Here is a 24,463-nt window from a genome sequence, read left to right on the forward strand (position 1 = left end):
GTGTACAGAAGAGCTGTTATTTGTAACCTATTAAAACAAAAACACAATGAAATGGGATTTTGTTAAAAAATCATTAATGGACCATTGTCTTGGAATGTCATGCAAAGGAAGGTACAAGTGGAGAGAAAGTCAGTGGTGCTTATTGCACGCATCTAGTTCAAATATATTAAGAGATATCGTCAAAAGATACAGAGAACAAGTGCTAATGCTCCATCCAGTATATAAGTACGAAACAAACACCATGGACTAAACGATATCGTCCATGCTGTGATTCGGGATTTGGTGTGTATGTTTTCGAGGTACAAGGAGACGTCCTTGTCACTACTTGTAAGAGTTCAGCGAAGTAGAATTGGCTTTTATTCCTGGAGATGGTATTTTCGAATGTTGAAAAACCCGACATGCTGTTAGTGTATATGATTGTAGGAATAACGTTCTGCTGGCATGTATGGCGTATGTTGAGATCCCCACCAGACATACACCAAGCCGACAATCAACTACAGGAAACTGGAAATGTAACACCTCGTCCTGTACCAGAAACCAACTAGTGACTGTCATGACGAATGAAGTTAGTGTTCCAATTGCTGTCGCGGTAATCCCCACGTTAGTACACGTTCCAAGTGTAGTTTGTATTCTCCACCGTCACAAGTTCCACCAGTGTCATGCCAGTGGTGTTTATTGCACGCAGCGTGTTCAGCCATTTCGACTGAAATGCTACAACATATACGTCACGCTTGACTAGAGGCTTCTCGTGGGATTAATGGACATCATTTTGAACATAATTTTGTGAATGTGTGTGTTATTGGCCCATAGTGCTTGTCTCATGTATGTATTGCTGAGTAAGACTTTAGTACTTGTCCTTGGTTTCTTTCGATGGTATCTCTTACATTTGGACTACACACGTGCAATAAATACGACTGACATTCTCACCACTTTTACTTTCCTTATGACATTCCAAGGCATTCTTCTATTAAAAAGTTTTATATATATATAAAGCCCCATTCGACTATTTCGTTTTTTATGTTTTGTAATGCGGTATAAATAAACGCTCTTCGAGACATTTGATGTTTGTGCAAACAGCGCATAGACTGTACCTTCAATTTCCGACCTATTTGGGATGGAAGCTTTAGGTGAATCACCCTGTATATATACACATATATTTGACAATAGTATTTAATAAAAATATTTTGCCCTATTGTATACATACTTGTGATACGGTATCAGCATTCGTCTACCGTTCAATAAATGGTAAGGAACAGCTTTTAATTTTTACCGATGTTAGATTAACTTACATAGCTGAAGTTAATACTTTTTATCATACGCTGGAAACTTTATATACACTTTCCTTAAACCTCATACTAATGAAAAACACAGTAAGGTAATTTCCTTCAGATACACCTCGGTGTTTTAATTGGTATTTAACGTCCTTTTTTGGCAGATGCTAAACGAGACGAGACCTACTGTTTGAAGTGAGACTGAACCGTTATTTCGATTTGCATCTGCAGTAAGTACTTTCACCGGGGACTAAACCCGGAACTACATGCACAGTAAGTATATACATTAGTGATTTGGCCACACTTCAGTATTAGTTAGATAATTAAAGATGAATCTTTAATTAGAATGATATCGACTTCCTCATAACACGGTAATATTGTACAATGAAAGCTTGACTTTGTTTCTAAACAACTGACTTAGAAAGAAATATCATAGACAGCAAATCCTAAGATACTGTAATATCATTCAGCTGGCAAAAGTTAGCAATCTACATAGCTTGCGAATTAAACTACATACTTAATACTTGCATGAAAATACAATGCAGTCAAATGTATGCAGATTTTTGACTTGATAACAGGCAGGAAAAAATGTTTCATATCATCTTCTGAATATACAGTATAATCCATTCTGGCGTGACAGAAAAATTATATGGACTTCTTAATCAGGAATAAACAGTAATAGGATTGATTCGTGAACCTCTTGACTTACTAATTACATAACCCAATAACTTTGTCACAAAGTTCCAGAACTGTCACCGTAAAATTATTCCATTCACTAACTACAGACAGTTGATCGATTTATAACCGACCGATCTGGCAACGCTGCTGTCACCTGTGTAGCTGAACCAAACATAGGAAACTGGCATTGCTATCAGTGCGGTGTTTCAGCTTGCAGATGCCAAAGTGTAGTGTCTGTGTCAGTGAAATATAACGAAAGTGAACCTAAATTAGGAAAGGTACGTCATGGCTTTTTTTCCATGTACATTTTCGTACATCCGAATAGTTAAACAGTGTTAGGAAAATGGTTTATTGTTTAATCATCGGAGTGACCAAGACATCGAGGCTACGGAAACACAAATGGGGCCCAGAAGAAACATTCGCCACAAAAAGAGGTCCGTTCCGTTCGAGGTTACCAGCAGAAGTGTCGAATGAAGTGCTTCCTGGAATTCGTCGACTAGCAGCCCAGAAGAATCCACCACCTCAATGTGATATGGTTCAGAGATTAATCTGGGCAGACCACTGTTAGCCATGTCGTTTTTCGCCGTCTTGGTATGTGGTATGTACATAAGGCCTCAGTTTACAACTTCCTTTAGTGCCACGTTGCTCAACGTAAGCAAACTGTAGGAAAGATACTTTGCGGAGTCAAAACTGAAGAAGACTTTGCATCATGTTTCGTGTTTGCCCTAGCTTAATACAGAATTTAATGTTAACTCTCTGCTCATACTAGTGTCTTTACATAATTTGTGTATCATCAATTAAATGTGCCAACATGTCGAACAGAGCACTGCTAAGGATTTATAGAACCGTTTGGAAGAACATATATATAATGAAAACATGTATCAAGTGAATACATAACACCCAATTTGTCCATTTCAGTATCATAATTTGTGAATAAAAAACATATATGACAAGGATTATATAAATTATTTAACTCATTTCTCAAGTGAATTCAACCATATATGCGTTATATTAGATTAATTTATAGTACATATAATGTTATCTGGTGATCGAACTATTGAAACATCGTTATTCCTTAGAATTTATCGAACAGAAGAAATTTGAAATATGAAAAGAGAATGTTATTCATATCTAACTGCACTAAAAGTACAAAATATAACATATGAGGTTTACCTTTCTGTCAAAAATATTCAGGTAGTCACACGATGCTATTACAGTAATGAATCATCGTCCTTTTTTCCCCCTAATTCAAATTCAATAGTCGAAAGGATATATCGTCCACCAATGTTCTTTGAAGTCTTCTTCGGTATTACAAATGTAATTACAGTAACAAATGACGTAATTAATTGCAGTACTGAGTGCAGCTACTTTGAGCTACTGAATTATATTGCACTAGAAGGTGCAACGTAAGGAATATAAGAGCAAGATCATAAAACACATGCAGAACACACAGTGGGACTAACAGATGCAGTCGAAATAGCCGATAGCAAGCATACCGAATGTTGTATTCCTTCGCAAAAGACAATATGGCAAAGCAACCATATCAACAGAATTGAAAATGGTCTTACCATTTTTGTAGAATTACCTATCGGCAGTAACAATTATTATTTTGAAGTCTTCGATTGATTTATTTTAACGTGCGAAATTCGAACTATGAAAGTCATATGTAAACTGCGCATTTAAAAAGAAAAAAATATATATGTTTGAAATCATGCTTTTATGTAGTGAAAGCTATGTAACAAAGCAGCTCAAACAAAACAGAGACAAAGATACAAAGCGGATACTTCATACAATTAAGATATTAGATTGAGACAGAAAAAGTGTTAGCTGCCGCAAATACAGAATTACTTTGGTGTAAATACACCACAACAACGAATAAAATCTACAAAAACGTTATCGACTTTAAGTGTCATTGATATAGTAAGAGTTAAAGTCAACGTTCGGTCAAATCGACAAGCAATACGTTGTCAAATTATTACAAATATCCTGAAATACATGCAGTGTATCTGAATAACCCACCTGTTTAGTGAACGTCAGTCCAATTACGAATATTCATATTATGCAATCGATATAATTTTGAACAAAGTATACATTTAACAAACAAACACACAAACAAACAAACAAACAAGTATAACAGTGTAACGACGTTTCGATACAATAGCGATGACAGACACGAGATGAGATCGAAACGTTGCTCTGTTTTTTTAAGTGTGTGTATGTACTTTATTCAAAATTATATCAATTTACAATAGTGATTTAACAATAATACTTTTACACAATGTTACATATCACTAGTCTCCAGGTTGAACCATCAAGTTGTAACTACTTGCCGGATATTTTAGTTTACGTTTACCTATCTTCATAGGAGGACCTGAACACTGTAATAAACGAACCACGATCTTTACATTACCAGTAATATATTTAAATTGCAAACCCTACCATTACTGAAGCTGAATTACCATATCTTTGTAGTTATTCTGTTTCGTAACAACATTGAGTACAAAACCTTTATTTACTTGTTCTTCATGTCATCAATACTTAAAAGGAAATAAAAACAAAACAACATATAATTTCAAATCTAAAGTACTTTCAAAACTAGAAACAAATTGACAGCTTAAAAACACGTGCAGATTTGTTTTGAAGAAGGGAATCTACGTCACATAGTTGTTGCGGTCACTCAGCGAGGGTTGAATTATAAACGTCATTTTAGCAACAGTGGGTGGAGGGTTTCTTGGCAACAGACCTTAACATCTTAATGTTGCCGCTAGTAAACACGTGTTTTCAGAAGGAAAGAAGCTATTTTAGTCTTTCGTTTCTTTGTGCGTGAAAGTGATTTAAAAAAAAAAAAAAATAAAAAAACATAGCCCCCTTCCCAACATGCACAAACTGGAACGACAAACATATCCTTTCTCATCCATCCAAACAAACCAATATTTAGAAAATTCTCCTTTCCGTTAAGAGACACACGACAGTTCCAGCTGATAACTCACCGGGATGCGCACGATGTGGCAACAGCGTACCACCACGTTCTTCTGCAAACGTCAATTTGTTTCTAGTTTTAAAAACACTATAATATCTACAAAATACTATTATTGCTGCACGTGTCTTGTTTTATCATTACTATTATTATTGATTTTCAATAATCTAGGGAGTGAAGAACAAGTTAATAGCATAAAAGTAATTTTCGATTTAATGGAATAACTGCAACAATATGATATTGTAAAATATAAGTTCTCTATTTTGCTTTGAGGCAAAGTTACTAGACTTTACAGATTTTACTACCTTAGACGAGAACCAATTCAAGAGTAATAGTTTTCGATTCACCTCCAGGTCATAAGGAAAAATCGAGGTACGTGAAGCCCCAACATTTTATTCCGGCGGAAGAATGGCCAGCTGGTAGCCCCGACTTCAACCTCTTAAACTACGATAACTGTGGTTTAAATTGGGGGTCAAGGTCTGTTCGAGCCGACACCTTGATATTGGGTTCCTGAAATGTGCACCAGTATAAGCACTTTGGAAGTATTGTGTGCTAATATTAGCAATTGGCTATGGACCTGTGTAACGACCCGATTTTATCGTGTCTTTATGTTACAGTTTTGTCCATATTTGTACCGTTAAGTTTATTATAGTTGATACTATGTTATTCTAGATCTGCACCAAAAATTTAATTAATTTATTTATTTCAAGAGCTCCTTGTTGGCAAATTCTATTATTGTTTAGTTGATTATTTACTTATGTTATTTAGTATATTTTCACTTTTCTTTTAACATATAATCATCAAATTAACGCATATTTTACGGAAAACTTTGTTTACATGAATTTGTCAATTCCTGAAATATTCACGTTTTTGTAATTTCTCTTCTAAAAATTGTAAAAGAAAGTAAAATACCTAAAATAAACATCGAAATTTAACTACTAGTGTCTACCAAATTATAAACAGTCCTGATTATTTGGTTTAGTTCTGTGAAATTGTGTTCTTTAGATTCTACTGCAGATAAATTGACCTTCTGTAATACAGACATGTTGCACACACACACAGCAATCATAGTTCGTTCAGTATCGAAAAGAAATCGAGGTATCGAAGCAGCTTGTTAAAGTGTGTTTGTTGTATGACTTTAAAGTGGGCCTGTCGGCTGCCGCATATGCCAGGCATTTGGGGAAAATGCCGTGAACGAACGCACCACCAGGCACTGGTTACACAAATTCGGATGATCCTCGTAGTGGACGACCACACGTGTTGGATGACGAAAACCTGAATGTAGTCATCGAAGAGGACAGTGATCTAACGTTTGATTAACTTGCAGAAAGGCTCCAAGTTTCCGCTGAAACAGTCAGACTGTATCTGCATGGGATAGGGAAGTCATACAAGCTAAGCACATTGTTGGCAGCCAACAAGGAACAACGAGTGATAGCCTGTTTGTCTTTGCTCACTCGGTACCTGAACACATCCATCTTTAATTGCTTGCTAACTGGTGACGAAAAGTAGGTTCTTTAAGATACTCCTAAGCGTGCCAGACATTGGTTGTCGCCACGTGACTTTGTATCTCACACCTCAAGACCACTTCTGCTCCCACGAAAGGTTATGCTCTCTGTGTGGTGGAATTGTTGGTAAGTGATGAATTACGAGCTCCTTCCACCTGGTCACACTATCAATGCTGACCTCTTCTTTCATCAGTTACAAAGAGTGCACCGTGCATTGCAGCAGGAGCCGGCACTGGTGAATCGGAAAGGTGTGCTGTTCTTGCATGACAATGCCAGGCCACATGTGGCAAAGAGGACCCGGGAGACCCTACAGCAACTTGATTGGGAGACACTGTGCCATGCACCATATTCACCGGACCTTGCGTTAACATTACCACCTGTTTCATTCTCTCGACAACCGACACCGTGGGAGGTTTTTCGCAAATGAAGATCTGCGGAACGCACTCACGAACTTCTTTGCATTCAAGACCGCCAAGTTTTATCACCAGGGTATTGTGAAACTTAGGAACGTTGATAAAAGATATTGGATGCTGATGGAATTACTTCGAAATCTAAAGGTACGTAGTACGGTCCATCATTTCATATTGCTCTTTATCATTGCTCTAGAACCGCAAGAACATTTTTGGTTGCATTCCACATTCTTAAAATCGTGGATTACGTTATGCGAGCTATTGCAGTATATTTACCATTGCTCTTGATGACCAGAAGATACCTCTGTAAATGTGTTCTTGTAGAGACTATTCGAAAATGGAATTACCGACCCTAAAGCTTTATTACTCTTTTTAATACAAGTAATTCAATAATAAAAAAAATCAATGAATTATGTTATTGACAGATAAATGCTTCCACAGTAATAAATAAAACGATACATGATTGCATTTATGATTATGTATTTTTGAATAGATTCGTCGAGTATTGTATTTATTGAGTAGTTATGGATGTGTTATGTAATAGCAATATAATAAAATAGTCAATCGAGATTCCATGCTGGCGGCAGTAAAAAATCACTTTCCAAATTTCTATCCCTACGTTTTTCAGTGCTATTCTGAATCTAGTAACCTTTTTATAGGAGACAATATTATCTTTTCTTAACGAGGCGTTCAGCAGGGCGACCCCCTAGGTCCAGCACTGTTTGCTTTGACCCTCCAACCAGTTGTCAATAATATAGAGTTGAATGTGTGGTTTCTCGACGACGGGACCATAGCCGGAAATACTGATGCACTACTATACAGTTTAGACAACATTCGCTCACAGGCAACATCCATCGGTTTACATCTCAACCTCTCAAAATGTGAAGTGAGTTTTCTAGGTGCTAAGAAAGAGGAAATTCAGGGTCTTTATAATAAATTTAATGAATCTGCACCTGGTATACAACTACTGCAATCAACTAATGCTGAACTCCTAGGCGCAGCTCTATCACCAGAAGCCCGGAGGAAAATATTGGTAGAGAAGATTTTGAAATTAGAGTTATTCTTGTCACGCTTATCAAACATCTCAGCTCATTCAGCGTTTTATTTATTACGAGCCTCTTTGTCAATACCAAGATTACAGTATTTCCTCCGACGTTCTCCTTAATCTATCCTCAACTTCACCCTAAGCAATGAATCACGGTTACAAGCATCATTACCAGTCCGAAATGGAGATCTCGGAATCCGTCGGGCCACAGATGTTGCTAAGCCATGTCTTGCTTCTTTTTATGGCTCAAGTCAATTAACTGGAAATCTGCTACAGAGAGAAGTAGAATTGGACACCGATTCAGAGGTACAAAACTGCATTGACAATTGGTCTAATTTAGTGGGGTCTGCTCCTTCGGCTAACGAGAAAACAAATCTTTAATCAGCCTGGAACGAATCCATAGTAAAACACCATCTTTCCTCATTAATACAATCAACTCATAAGATCGAAGACAAGTCAGCAACGAAAGTTTTCGTATAGCTACAGCTCTGCGGTTCAGAGCAGATATTTGCCAACCACACCGTTGTCGTCCTTGTAATGCTCTCGTCGATAAGAGAGGCTTACATGGCTTATCACGCAAGAGCAGCGCAGGTAGACAATCACGGCACTCAAGTGTGAACGATATCATTTTGAGAGCTCTCACATCTGAAGGTGTCCCATCAGTACCAGAACCAAACGGATGCAGTCGTTCAGACGGAAAAAGACTAGATAGAATGACTTTGGTGCCCTGGAAAAAAGGGAAAGCTCTAGTTTGGGACTTCACCTGCACAGATACTTATGCTCTCTCCAATCTTCCACATTCACCATCACGCGCAGGTCTCGTAGCTGCTCGTAAGGAGACCGACAAGAGGAATAAATATATTTATCTCGTTGATAAATATTGGTTTGTTCCAATTGCCATCGAGTCAAGTGGTACTTGGGGTCAAGGAGGTGCTAATTTTATCAAGGAAATCGGCTATCGTATTTCACTTATATCGGGAGAAAAACGAACTAAATCTTTCCTTATTCAACGGATCAGTGTCGCAGTTCAACATGGGAACGTGTCAGCCATTTTGGGTACGTTTCCCACAGGTAAAGAATTAGAGGAGATCTTTCTCATATAAGGAAGAAAATAACGACTTGGTTCCTGAGTACCAACGATGGAAAGATATTTTAAGCAATATGCACTTAAGAATTTATCTCATCATAACTGTCATCGTCATTGAAAGATACATTTTCATTTTCATTTTCACGTTTACTATCCCAATTTGATTCTAATGCATATCTTTCTACCATAATTTCTTATTCTTTTAGCATTTCTTGTTATTTTGCCTCCTCTGGCGACACCTCTGGTCAAATTTTGTTAACTGAAAATGCAAACTATATAAATATTTAATACAAAAGCAAATTTGATAATATAATTTTTGTTTGTTGGTCTGGCTTAGATAAAAAGTTGGTACAAACCTCATGTGACTGTGTTCATTGTTTGGTTTGTGCTACATGAGAATCATGATGCAATCTAAGACTAAATAACTCTAACTTGAGAGGAACATTTTACTATCTAGCCTCAAAGCCCCCTTTTTTATGTGTTTAATTTTAATAAAGTACATTATTTCCTTGTATTTTAAATTGTGTATTGTATTATGACCAGTAAAAGTGGGTATATATACCCTACATTTTTTGTATATATATCTTCGGAATGAGTTGATCAATTTTTAATTCAGTTTTCACTAAGAGTTATTTAAGATGATAATCCTGAGTGCCATCTTCGCAGGTGCGTGAAAACATATGAAGGGTAAGGGGAAAAAACAAGGAATGTCACAAAACTGCATTTTCGAGAAAACGGCGTTTTAATATTGAAAACTGCGTACACAGAATAGGGTTATGAAATCTTTTGCCACTTTTTACATGGACATTTCTACATCTACGCATGCATGCCATAGACAATCAAATAGTACCAAGAGTCACCAACAGGTAGGACAAAGCACCCGAAAAAGCACATACATGGACATTCCTTGTTTTTTCCCCGTACCCTTCATATACCAGTCTAACATAACATTAAGCACAACCAGAACGTTAAACTGTTTTTAATTAACAGCATAAAGATTTAACAGCTTAATAGGTGAAAAACCATATACAACAGTTACTTTAATATCGCACAACATAAACAAAAGTTGAAATTATAAACTAAATACTCAAAATTCGCCTCTGAATTTCAGTAACTACTGAATCTAGTTAACCGCTGTATTGAAACGAATTACTTTCTCAAGCACAAGCTCTGTGGAAGAGGCTTGAAATTTGAACGAATAATAGGTGATTCGGATTCTACCTTAAGACTCGGTCCACGGATATTGCAAACAATATTTTTACGATGATGAAAATACTCAATAGTAATAATTACACACTAAGATAATACTTGTGTTTGATTACTGACTGATAAAGATACACATACGTCAATCTTCTATTTCACGCGCCGAGCTGAAGTCTTTACAAGCCACATTTCAACAGTAAGCCACAGTCGGCAAACTTTATTAAATAGTTTATTACTATTATTATATATACAATGCTTCAACTAAAATAATAAAAATTTACTTACATCCACCAAAATAAAATTCACGGAGTGAAAGATGACGATTTGGCAAAGAATCGAATCCGAGTTTTCAGCTTATCGTACCGGTGCAAACTAATACACCACCCAAAACGTTCACCGACCAGCAGCACACATTCTCTTTTGGGTTCATATTCAGCCATTCGGACAACAAGGACTGTGTTACATCTCCCGTTGTACTTGGACAATCAAGTTTCTATATTAATGGAAACCTATGACTTCTGATAAATAAAAATGAAAACGTGTTAGCTGGGAAACGGGCTCGGTGGCGTAGTAGATAATGCACCTTCACGGTAAGACGGAGACAGGGTTCAATTTTCGGTCCAGTTGCTCACTACTCTTTGAATTTTATTGAAATCGAATCAATACAGGATATGGTGTAAGAAAAAAAAGTACGTTGCTTCCTTCATTTATCACACAATATTGTCAAAATAATGTGCTTAGTTGATCATTAATCCATAGTTTCAAGAAATTTTAATTCTACATCATAGTTTTAGAAGAAGAGCTTGGTACTGAATGAAGTAATTCTTCAAAGATGTTATTTGAAGTGAGGATAAGAACTTTGATCACGTTATCTCTGGCACAGGGGACAAAATCACATTCATAACAATGTCCTACCTAACCTCGAACAAACATAAATGCAAACTTCAATTCAGTAAAATCCTGTGGTTACACCATTAAAATGATATAAAATGATGATTTCCATACTTCTTGTCAGCTGTAAATATGCAAAAACACCAATTAAAAACATACGGCGGGAATCGTAATTTCTACATGGAACGAGTTTAAACAGGAAACATAACACTGTAGCATCACTGCAAGGAACAAAAGAAATGACTAAAACGAAGGAAAAGTCTTTTACTAAACGTCTGCTGGATTATTAATCGTACATCCAGTATATGTTATATATATGCATATACAATAATATATAATTCTTAAGTAAGTAGAGCCCGATGTTCGTATCTCTGGAAATTATCGGCATCTTCGTTAAAAATCACAAACGATAATAACCCGATAGCAGAACTGAATAATAAGAGGCAAAAGGTATCCGAGCTTGATCTCGAATGCTGAACAAATGAAGGTAAAAACGCCAAAAATAAAAGAGAATACCGAAAATTCCGATCAGATATATCTAGTTCATTTAATACTTCATACATAAGATAATATTATGATTATTAGGGCTGAGGAATATTATAATCTGTAAGTTAGAAACTAAGAAATACTGCTCTAACATCATAATAGTACGAGAATACAGTAATATAGAGTAAAATATTTTCATTACAACTGTAATAAAAAATATTCCCATTACAGCTTTAATATCTCCGTAAGATTCTACTTCTTACGTTGCCTGAAAGTGCCAGAAATACTTTTTCCACTGATATAAATCAAGTATAATTTTTAACTTAAACTTGCATTTTCTCATGCACACTTCCTAAACTCTTAAACTGTATTTATGTGTACTAGGGAAAAAAAAAAAAAAAAACTAATAAACTACTTTGTTTGCTTGCAAAATTGATTCAAGTCTACATATGCATGGGAGATAAATTTCTATAACATGAAACTGCGACCCATATACGTAATTTTTCAGAATGTTACTAGACAACAGATTGTAGATTTTAGTAACAACTTGAGATATAATTTGTCATTATATTATTATGCTGTTGCATTATTTTATTATGATAACTAATTTCTAATTTTTGTTTTATAAATACTACTTAGCAGAATTAATTCTAATTTTACCGGTACAACGTAATTATTTCATGAACAAACAATTTGAATTGGATGTTGTACTGATAATGGATTTTTATTTTGATACGATAAATCCTTCTATTTCCCTGTTCAGAATTCAGGAATAAATCGGCATTCATTTCTTTATTGAAGATTGTTCTTTATCATTCAATCCTAAAATCAAGCCACACACACGCGTGCCTCTGCTTTTCAACTAAAATGCCATGACTTCTTGGCCGAGATTATTACCACCTACAGAACATACAGAGTGGCCCATGATTATGTATATGTTTGACTGACTGTGGTATTTATCGATATAGCAACATTGTGTAGCCTGAGAGTGGAGATCATGGCCACTGGACGTAGAACCGTTAGTGTATGCCACACAGAATGGCGGAACGGTTGTCTTTGGAACAGTATCTGCGTTTGTATTCTGCAACAAACAAGGTGAGACGGAGGATCGGTCGAGTTTGGAGGAAATGGCCTCTCTGTGTTAACAACTGTAAGAATAAACAATAAATTTGACGTTACTGGTAGGGAGTAAAGGGAACGGGTAGGCCCTTCACAGGATACCAGTACGGGTCTGTCAAGCTGCTTGTGACAATGTAATGTTGCTCTTCGTCTCCAGGCATATAATGATTTGAATGGTGCATTGGTGGACCATGCCATGGAGAGCAGAGATTAAAGTTCTTGTAAGGAAAGATGTGAGAGTAATTCGTTTATGTTCAATTTTATGTTACTAGTTTCTCTAATCCAGAGTTTGAAACATTATATAGTACATAATTATGGGCCACTCTGTATATTTAAATTCTTCTGTCGGAAAGTAACGATAATACCTATGCATGCTCAAACAGATTTCACCTAAATTATAAAACTGCACTATGTGTCAGTAATGAGTAGAAGGTAACTCAATGAAAAACAAGAAAAAAACATTTCCTAACCACAGTACCAAATTAGGCATCAGTGTTTCCCACGAAATGCAACTGAAATCATCAAAACGCTCTCGAATTAAAATTTAAACGAGAAGATCAGTTACTAATTGGCTTAATTTCTCCTGTTTAATTCTCATGTCTGTAAATGCTAAGCATAAATGATTCTAAGAAACTCTGGCATTGCCTAACATCACAGAACATTCAATGTGATTATTCATCATATGATTACGCGACAGACCAGATTTTGTATTTATCAATCAAATTAGATTTTTGTGCATGCTTTGCATCAAAAGAGAATCTGTAATTGTTATCAATTAAATGACATTAACAATGTAACGTTTAGTTATATTAAATATTTAGCTCATACTTCCTACAGTTAAAGGAAAAGAAACGACACTCTTGTAAGGGCAGATGCAAAAAGTTATTTTCTCAAGGACAACTTCCTTGAATGCGCATACAACAAATACGTGCCATAATTACTATAAAGACCACAAATACACAATTATACACCTCTAATAGAATATCTCCACTATATCACTCCACACGCACACAAAATGACAGAGAAGAAGGAAAAAAGAAAGAAAGAAAAAAAAAAAAGGAAATGCTTATACGAGTAGATTGAACTGAACACAGGGACTGGTGTTTCATTCGCTCTCGGTCCCTGTTTTTGCTTATAAAAATCAGAGTATTGGTATTAATGTAATGAAATTTGCTATTAAAATACCTTAGTGTATGAAAAGTATGGTGATGTCATTTAAGATATTATATTATGTTGCTTTTCTGCAATATTTATAACCTTTCGACAAAGTGAAAAGAATCGATTATTGATATTGGTTCCAGCAGTGTCAATCAAAGCCGGGAATCCTCGAATACATATGGTTCTCTGCCTTTGAACTGCTGGAAATCCTAACACACTATGCACAAAACACCTTCTTATTATGAATAAGTGGAGTGCTGTGTGGTTTATCAAGGCGGCATCGCGTTAGTGGTTCCTTTTCTTGTTGTTGTTGACAGAAGTCTATATGAGAATCTTCCACGAGTTGCAACTACGTAGATGACGAGAAGTCCATAATGGCCAATTTCAGCAGATGGCGTGACTTGTCACATTTACAATGCCAGCATGGAAGAAATTTAAAGGTAGTTTCATTTCCAAAGAGCTTTGACAGGCCTTATCCCGACCGCCAGATTTTGTGGGGCATGCTGAAAGGAAAAGTTTATCGCCGCAAGCCACAGACTATCAAAGAACTGCAAAATAGCATTCGATGGAGGAACTGACGTGATTTTTGATGTATTGGTGGCTACCATTGAGACATGTGTGTAGCCATGCATTAATGCTAACTTCTATCACTTACTGTGACGTCACTATGCTTCTCATATATTCAATTATGTCCGTAGCAAATTTTATTAGATCATGACTAATAATTTGATTTTCATAAGCAAAGATCAGGGGCAGAGGTCGCGTGAAACATCTTGTAGAAGACACCAGAAAAAAAAATCTTAATATAAAATATTTCCACTCTCAATGAGGAGGATAAAAACGGTTCCACATGTATACAAAGTAAGTAAAAATCAATGATTCTGAAATTTAAAAACCTTATATACGATTATTACAACAAAAAATATTTAGGCCAGATTCTGGAATTCAAAGTTAGGATAATTGTTCTTTCAATATACAAACAGAAATTTCGAAATACATTATTCGTTATAGCTGTAATTTTACGGCATCATTTTCATCCTTTATTTCTCGGCGAATTCTTGACGGAGAACAATCTGAAACAAATAGTTCTTAGTAATTTGACCGACACATTCCACAGAAAAACTTATCAGATAACGAATCATGACTACATTTCCATTCAACACTGGATAAGAAATTTCGATATAATACAACTAAGGTTACTAGTAAAAGTGGCAGCAGTAGATATTTTCCCTTGATTTATCGAATGGAGCAAACACATTTTAAACTGCATTTCAGAGAAGTAGATGCATTTCAACAAATTAAGAAGCAGAAATTACTTTCAATTGTTATGCTACTTTGTTTTTTACGAAATATTACAAAAGACATTATTATCTAATCTAGTGCATTAACAATTTCCATTAAAATCATTTCTTTCTTGCTACATTCCAGGTTATGGACACTATCTTGATTGTAGTTTTCTCAAAAGTCTCAGCGTTTTGGGGTTTTCTGTATCATAATTCTACAAGTTCTTTCATCATTCACTTGCCCTTATCACACATTTTCTTCACCTTATGCGTCCTAATTGTAATAAAGATTTCCTTCCCGTGTTGTATTGAAGCGAGAGTAAGTAAAGCTTCTACCATTTGACTCGACTGGTATTTATGTGTCGTTTGTTTTCCACGATAATTTTCGTAAAAATTTACCTGATTTTAATTAAATTTGGTATATGCCTTCCTTTAACTTGCAGTAATAATCTTAACTGCTAGGAGGAAAAATCCACTCCGTGTTGCAAGTTTGGACCACTTAATTATAAAAAATTATTCGATCTCACAAAACATAAGCTTTAGGTTATTTTGATTATTCCCAGTGCTTGGAACTAAAATCAGTCAAGAATTAACGGTGATTGTAGCTCCCTAATGTGGGGTTGAGTAATTCCCCTCTCCTGTCAGATTAAAGTATGATTCACGATATATATTTCGTAAAAATAATAGATTTTCATGCAGTTTAGGTTTAGGCCTCCAAACCTTTAAAAAAAACATTAGTCCCAGGACCTGTAGAAAGGCAGAATACTTAATAATAATGCAGTTCAGCGCATGCATTTTGAGGTTTCACAATCATTCTCACTACTTGGATTTAAAATTAACCGACCTTTCTCACCCCATAGTTAAAAAGTTTTATAATAAACTTGTAAAATTACTAGATTTTGACACAATATGGTGTATGTGTTTATTGAGATTTTCACTTAATCCCCATTGCTCGAGTTGGAAGAGTAAAATATGAGGATCCACTTACTCCTTCCATGATTTAAAAAAAAAAAATCTACGACAGTTTTCGTGAAGAAATTGATTTTGTTGAAATATTGTCTACATGAATTTCCAACCACCTCAACTGCTTCGAGTTGAAATGGATCAATAATAAGGGAATACATTTTTCCCTATTTTATCTTTCTTACATTTTCTCATGAAAATTTATTTAAAAATCCCATATTCTTATAGAACATAATATATGTTTTATTGGAGATTAGAGATTTACTTCTGTGATTTAGGATTGAAATCAACGCAAAGAGCGGAGATCGCTCGCTTCAACAATGCACAGCATGACTAGTATTACACTGCCGTATTGAAATTAACTAAAATCTTTCTATTATATCGTTAACTTATATGATCATCCTGATCATAAATATTTTACTACCACTAGCAGATGACTTGCTTCAAATTATTGAAAAGCTTCTAAGCATTATAGTTCTTCAGTTGCTTTCTTCATATATCCGAGTTGAGTTGAGTTGATTTTGAGTTTAACGTCCCTTTTCAGCAGCGAGGCTATATGAGACGTGGGCCTACTGATTAACGTGGAATCCGAATCACATGAGCTCCCGTCGGGAATCGAACCCAGGCCTCCCTTCATATATCCGAATATATGTTTCAATCAATTCTTGCTTGTACGTTATTTAAATTATGAAGTCAACTGGAATGGATACCTGCGATTGTTGGGCTTTGTGTGGCTTCTGCAATATTCTGCTGTAATTGTTTATGCACGTTGAAAATGTTACGAAAAATAAACAAACAAATAAATAATAATAATAAAAAATAAACCAAGTTATCACATCAAACTGGTTAATGGTTTACTGTACTTATTTATTAAAATAGCCCTAATTACAACCGTGAAGCTATCTTACATTGGATTGATTTGATTTTGTGTTTAGCGTCCCTTTAAGCCACAAGGCTATATGAAACGTGGAATTACAGCTTAACGTGGGATTCGCATCACATGAACTCCCGCTGAAAATCGAACCTGGGTCTCCCACGCCAAAAGTGCGTAGGTTAACCACTTAGCCACGAGAGAGAGAGAGAGAGCTCTGTTTTACATTGAAAACAATCAACAATATGGCAAGGAAATAACCTGCGAAGGTAGTCATCCAGAGCTGAGATAAAGATTGAGACGAATTTGAACAAGGTTCCTCTTTACTACAGAAAAACACTAATTCGATATACTATATGTATGCATGAAATAATTATATTCTGCTGCACAAATTAACACCATCCTTATGCATTACTAATACTACGGTACAAAATTAATATCATTTTTTTTAAAAGCAACACAACAAAGTGTTCGTTACCGTAACACTACTCAATAGCTTTCAACATCTATAGCATTGCAAATACAGTCTTTCCATTCTACGTCATCACAGACACTACAAGCTACAAAAACGTAAACTTTGGTCCTTCTACATCAAAGATCTTTCTCCATCCCATATTTAGGTATTTTACACCACTGGGTCCAAGAAAAGTTTGCGCCGCTATTATTTGTTCGTATTAAATTATATGTAAGCAAAAAAACTGACAAAAGGCAAAACACTGTAGTATGTTTCTAGGATACAAAGCAAAACTACTAAATACTAATCTACAGAAAATGCAGCACAGTATTATCAATAAGTTTCCAAATACAGTTAATTCAGTTTTCAGGATCGATCTGCCTTAAATTTCTCTCTCGTGGACATTTTTTTTTTTTTTTTTTTCAGCACATGTCATACTTCAATCTTGACTATTTTTAATATGCTAGTCTTGGGAATTTGTTACCCTGGGCTCACTCTCTGTGAGCCCTGCGTAAATATGGGCCTATCAACGGAACAAATAAATTTTTCTTATGTCGTGTACATGCCTACTTTAAAATCTTCACTCATCATAATTACTGCATTGGATGGAAGATTCGTTGATAGCAACTGATTGTCCCTTTTAGCTCCATGATTATATGAGTTACAAATCTACAGTTTAATATGACATCCAAATCACATGAGGTTCTACTGGGACCCGCTATCTTCGCACAAAAGATGGGAACGCTAACCATTGTCACGAATGAGCCCACTGGAAGGCTAGACAGTTCCGACAGTACTACAATAACACCAGTAACATTCTAGTATAACATCAAAAGTATTACTCAATGTCAATCTATTAGCAGGTATCACACACATACACAAGCCTATTCAAAAATTGTTTTTACAATACAATACTCCGTCTACTAGAAAACACTCCTCTCTTAAAGTTACAGGAAAACTTAATTTAAATCCGCTTATTTATTTCGAAGATATTAAAGCTTTTTCCTTGGCCTATCTTCTATTTCTACTTTATATGGGTTGTTGGGGAGGCTGGTATGCATAATATTTTAGTATAACTCTAACAGTGGTCCATCCTACCATGAAGTTATTCATTCGATACTGTTGTATTTATGCAGGAAATGCTATAGTCTGCAAGAGAAATAGCCATGACCCTTCGAAAAAGCTATTTTTTCGGCGGCATATTGCCTACTACAACACTTTCATTTTGCTACACAAATACACGTGCGCATGCAGCTTTGTTGCTATGTGAAATCCGGTTCGGCAGATATCGCTCTCTGTCAATTGTTCGGATAAAAACGGATCACCCTTTGTATATTAATATCGTTAAGTATTCCATAAACGATTTTCTATGAAGTATGCATTAAATCCTTTTCCATTCAAGGGAATATTAAAATCCACAACCTCAAAGGTACAATTTAAAATATCTTACGAACGTCCACGAGCAAGAAAAAATACATTACGATCTACACTAAATACGATTAATCTGATCTTCTGGAAAGCATAGAACATTCTTTCTTGATTTAATAAATAATTTTAACTTCAAAAGACTACACAATGGAATAACTTAAAAGCCATTATGCTCTCTTTGTCATTATAAGATATCCATACAAACTCCCGATTTTATAATAAAAGCCTATTTAAAATGTGAGGTTGAGTATTCATGAAGAATCAACATATACTTATTACTTTTACATACGTTTATACATCCTTCTTATTAAGAAATAATCTCAATTTCAATATTAAATTATAACCTTCTGCATCTCCCTTACACACGTTCTGCAATTCAATATAAGAAAAGAATACTCAGGACACTTACCAGGTTAAGGAGGATAGAAAAATCAAAAGAAACATGACATTATCTACCACTTGATGCCAAGCAAGAGCAATAAAATAAATGGCACGCACGAAGCAAGCGACTGCAAACTAGAATATGATTTGGCTAAAACTTTCGAAACTACAACCTGAATGTTATGCATTTGTGTTGCGAAAAAATATACCTTGCCTGAGGTCCCACTGTGCTGATAGGCTATAGTATGTGAGTAATCTACCTTCTGATAATGTTGATAAAGAGAAGGAAGGACCTGGAAGTTCCAAGACGGAGGGATCATTCCTGGGGAGACAGACTGACGTTTAGCTTTCAAAGCTTCCTTCTGAAAACGAAGAAAGCAAGGGGGTCTCAAGAAACGGGAGTTACATCTTCAACATCGGATGCAAAGGAAACCTTCACAAAAAAAGAGTAATCACAAGACTCACAACGATCCTAAATTCACATCACAGAATGCAATTGAGAGAAAATCGATTTACAACCTGACTCAAAAAATTATACCTTTTACTTACCTTCAGCATTTTTAACACCTGATTCAAGTAAAACAACTCACATTACCTGCCGAACACATTACTACGAATAGTATCAACTTATTTTCATATCAATAATATCATACTTGGTTTTCCTGCTTCTAAACATTACATAATTTAAAAGAACTGTGTTTATATTCTTTTGGGATTATCACAGAAACAAATTCCAAGTACTGACAATGGTTTCATCATCACACTAAGACAATTATTACTTTTATATATGCACATAAGACTCATCTGTTTACAGGAAACATTTTCAAAAGAAAATCATGCTCTTCTGACTATTCCTACATGAATTTCATCTCATGAAGGCGAGTGTGTTTCGGTTAGAGGTATTATAAATGTTAAAAATATAAACACACCGTAAAAAATATGTCAAATCAATATCTATGCAAATAAAATCACATCCCTCTAGGGTCATGTTTAATTTTAGTCTTACGTCTTTATCTAAAAGGAGTAATCACTGAATATTTTAGTTAAAGTACACCTACGCCATGTCTTCCGAGTGACATATATGGTAAGAAAAAAATATCAAACTTCGGGAGGCTCCATTTACCAAATAAAAGGGAAATGTACTAACAAACATGACTCAGAAAACATATCCTTCTAAACCTGTAACTTAAAAACATTACAAATTATGGGATCTAGCTAAAGTCAGCATGTTCTATTTAAACATTACTTCTTCAAAATTGTATAATATGTATATAAGGAATAATATTAAAAGTTGGGGCTGGGTGAAAAAAAAGTTTACAGCTGTTATTCAACCTCTTATTTTAAAATTCATTGAATGGAAACATATACAAACAAAAACAGTCTGCGTATATTTTCTACACAGTTTGAGCTAAGTACCACAGCTTCCTAACTGGGCACTTCTAACGCTCTCACCATAAAATAAACTCAAAAGATCAAAATATCTACGGCTTTTCAAGCAACTCATATTAACACTACATTTTTTGCAATTTATAGCGCTGAAAGGACATGTTTTTTGGCCAATGTTTATGACAGCTTTTTCATTCATTTAGCAAAAGGAATCACCTCCTGCAGTTTGACTATATTACTGTTCCGAATTTTTATGCATTTGAGCCACTCTACCGCTATGCTTAGCACGTCTCCGTCTACAATATTTGCACTTACGTAGCGTAAAAGAGAATACTGTTACAGCCAAGAAACTAAAATGTTAAAGACCTAAGTGTCCTTTGTGATCACGATAAGAATCTCTGAAAAGAATTCAATATTAATTCCTGATTCAATACAACAGAGAAAAGCCACGTAACAGGAATCTTCAAATAATTGTACACAATCAGAAGATAGAAAACGTTTGTCGACATCCCGAAAGTGCTTACTATATAGCGGAAGAAGCTATACAAAGAATTGAACTCGAAGTATTAGATTGATGCGAATGAAATGTTTATCCCATGTATACCATTTCCAAAGACCAAAAGAATGGAAACTTACTATATTTTGTTAGTTAAAATAGCAGCCGTTTGCAACCATACATTTTTGCCATCGCTCAGCCAACGATTGGATTCTGTGGCGGAAGTCTGCAGTCTGAGATACGAAGAAGTCTTCAACTATATGTTGCACCGACTGCTTATCAGGGAAGTCTTCCCTCAAAAGAAGTGAACGAAATGCTGGGAGAGGCGGTAGTCAGTGGAAGATATGTCAGCGAAATAAAGTGCGTGAGGAAGGGTTTCATACTAAAATTCATAAAGTGCCTGCACCGTCCTTTGCGCGACATGTGAGCAAGCACTGTCCTCTAGCGTGAGAATGCATGTCTGTTGACTATTGCTGGATACTTGCGGACAAGTTTGCAGAGCATATCATGGAGTTCGATACTATAACGATCTGTACTGACTGTTTCATCTTGCCTGAGGACAGACATAATGGATCATTCCCACCATAGACCACCATACCAGCAACATCTTCTGTAGATGGAAAGGCTGTTTAGTAAACCGTCCAGGACGTTAATCACGATCCAACCGCTACTCTGTCTGTTTACGATTGTCCTGGACTTGTACAGAATTTGTGATGATAGATACGTCACTTTATACAAGTGCATCCCTGTGTTACAGAGGTGAAATTCCCATCAGATATCAAAGCGGATATTTTATTCATGTCAATCTAATACAAGAAGATTCACAGTAGGTTGAGTGATTAGCTAGTGCTCTATATTATACTTTACAAAACAGTATACAAACAACTGCTTTATGCGCAAATGAGATGTAAATTGTCCAAACCTCAGAACACGTTGGCTCTGACAATGACCTTGTTCTATAAATGTTCTGCAATGAACAGATGCAAACGACTACTTTATGTGCATGTTTTATCGATAACACTACCTTTCATACCTCTTGGAAGGAAAATTTATAGAGTTTGAATTTAGGACCAGATATCACCCGTTTTTCAGAACGAGAGAGAGAGTTCAAAAACGAAATGAATGTGAACCATAGTTATTGGAGCCTTCTTTTCCTCAGCTCGCCATTAAGCTTCAAGGAATGTTTACTTGAGCAACTTCTAATAAGATATAGCATCAATTAGCAAAGTTTATTCCATTAGTAATTTCTGAACTACATGGTCCACTTCTATGTTAGAGTCTACCTGTTCACTTTTTAATTATAGGTGCTAGATTCCCTAACAAAACAGGAATAAATATGGACATTTTATTCACCAGTAATTATCCTGCTTAACTTTTTACGGGGTACATTACGAAGAAACCAGATTCAAATCTACTTCGTGATACTGAAATCTGACAGGCGATAGATAAAGAAATATTAGGAATATTTTACTACCCTTACTTAAGAGACTGAAGAAAAATATGAAAAGGAATCGATATCGACTTTCCGTTCGCTATATACTGTACATAATTCACTTGTATATAATACACAACAAATGTGAAGTCTGAAGAATTTACAAAGATGTTAATTATATTCCTTTAAGTTGGCAGTTATCGTAATCAGAAACCATTAACCCCTTGTGTTCCAGGTGTCATTTTCCTGTGTGCGTGCTGTAATACCAGATTTTCATTTATTGTTAAAAGACTGTCTAGACCATTATATAGGGCATAGTTATTGTGCAAGCGCACGAGGATAGCATTCACATTACTGATATATATATATATATATATATATATATATATATATATATATATATATATATATATATATATATATATATATATATGCATACATTGTGGAACATTTGGACTGAAAAAGGGAAATTTTGATGTTCTGAAGGGATTTTATGCTGCTTCGGATTGGCAACACTGACCGAAGATCAAAAACAATTTTTTTCTTTTCTCTGATCTCGAAATACGATATCAAAGTTTTTTTAATTGTTTATCGTCAAAACTAACACATGGCTCCCTTAGGCCTGCCAGTTACTGGGAAAAAAATATTTTTTTCTGTCAATAGGGTGCTGTCACCTCTAGAGAAATAGCAAAACTCGTGCCTTGCATCGACTAAAAAATTCATTATTTGCAGGATTAATATGACCCTTAAAAAAGAGTACGTTTTCATGACATCCCTATTGACATATCACTGGAACGCAAGGGGTTAATACAAACATACCAATCACATCTGGAAAAATGCACAGACGACCACTTCCCTTCTGATCTAGAAGTGAAAATTCACCTATTCATACTAAAGACAGATCTATCAGTTTATTCATACACAAAAATTTGTAAACTGAGGTAATGATATTAAACATAATTAACAACATAGTAAACATTATACACAATATAAAACATACATTGGAAATTAAATATAAATATATGTTCTCGCTTTAAATGTCGAAAATACACAAAAACATTAAAAATACTTTCATCTTTATAATGATGGAGTTTCCCAGCGAAATCTCGAACTCACATATTATGCAACCTCCTGGAAATTGGAAAGCATAACAGGTAAACGTCGATTACGGTTACACACAACTTTAAAAAAGAGCCAACTTACCACTTAAATTAACTACTTTATTTCTACTACGTTTCGAAGCGCTGTAGGCCCTTTCAAAGGAGTAAGAAAATTATATATAATTATCAGGTAAAAAAAAAAAAAAAAAAAAAAAAAAAAAAAGACTGCCTAAAACAGCAAAATTATTTTATTATTTTTAATCGTGTATAAATAACCAGTTGATCTAATTTGTAATGTGCTATTGTTCTTGAGCAAGGCTGTAATGTTCTAACTGCCCGAAATGCACAGAATTTTCTGATAAATTCGAAACTGTGGTACAACTCATGCAATTGAGGGCTCTTAGTTTCAATGAGTAGATAATTATTTTTCTTTCAATATTCTTATATATATATATATTTGCAAAACTATTACTTTCTTTTATACTATAAAGATTACTACCTTTTAAATGCCACAATAATTCCGAAATGGGAAATTCATTTCTATTTTTCTAACATATTTTTAATTTTAAAGACCACGTTCCTTTCGTTTCCGCAATGTAAGATTAATCATAAGTATTGGTCTGTCTCATCAGATAACTTGTAGCCAAAAAGTTTTTTAACGTTTCTCATCTGATTTAAATACCATATAATTTCCTAACCTTCTACAAGCTTTTACCAAATAATCGCAGAAATTTTTTATACAATTTCAAATGTGATACTACCCTCCTCTTCTTGTTGTTGTTTTGTTTTACAACGCCCTGCAATAGATATTTTTCAAATGTTGGCTTTCATTTGGAATG

The 24,463-nt window shown here is 35.1% G+C and overlaps 1 protein-coding gene across 3 annotated transcripts in view; it reads right to left on the reverse strand.

The window, feature by feature from the left end:
* Positions 1-24,463, reverse strand: part of Mgat2 (alpha-1,6-mannosyl-glycoprotein 2-beta-N-acetylglucosaminyltransferase) — a 105,280-nt gene that overhangs the window by 30,739 nt on the left and 50,078 nt on the right. For 2 of the 3 annotated variants that reach the window (XM_081767059.1, XM_081767065.1), the window contains exon 8: positions 19,420-19,572. The exons of the other annotated variant lie outside the window; for it this stretch is intronic. In XM_081767059.1, the coding sequence (XP_081623185.1) occupies positions 19,420-19,572 (153 nt within the window). The remainder of the gene's footprint in view (positions 1-19,419; positions 19,573-24,463) is intronic. 3 annotated transcript variants of the gene reach the window in all.

Source organism: Thermobia domestica, chromosome 1 (assembly GCF_964235325.1).
Source record: "Thermobia domestica chromosome 1, izTheDome1.hap1.1, whole genome shotgun sequence".
Classification (NCBI taxonomy): domain Eukaryota; kingdom Metazoa; phylum Arthropoda; class Insecta; order Zygentoma; family Lepismatidae; genus Thermobia; species Thermobia domestica.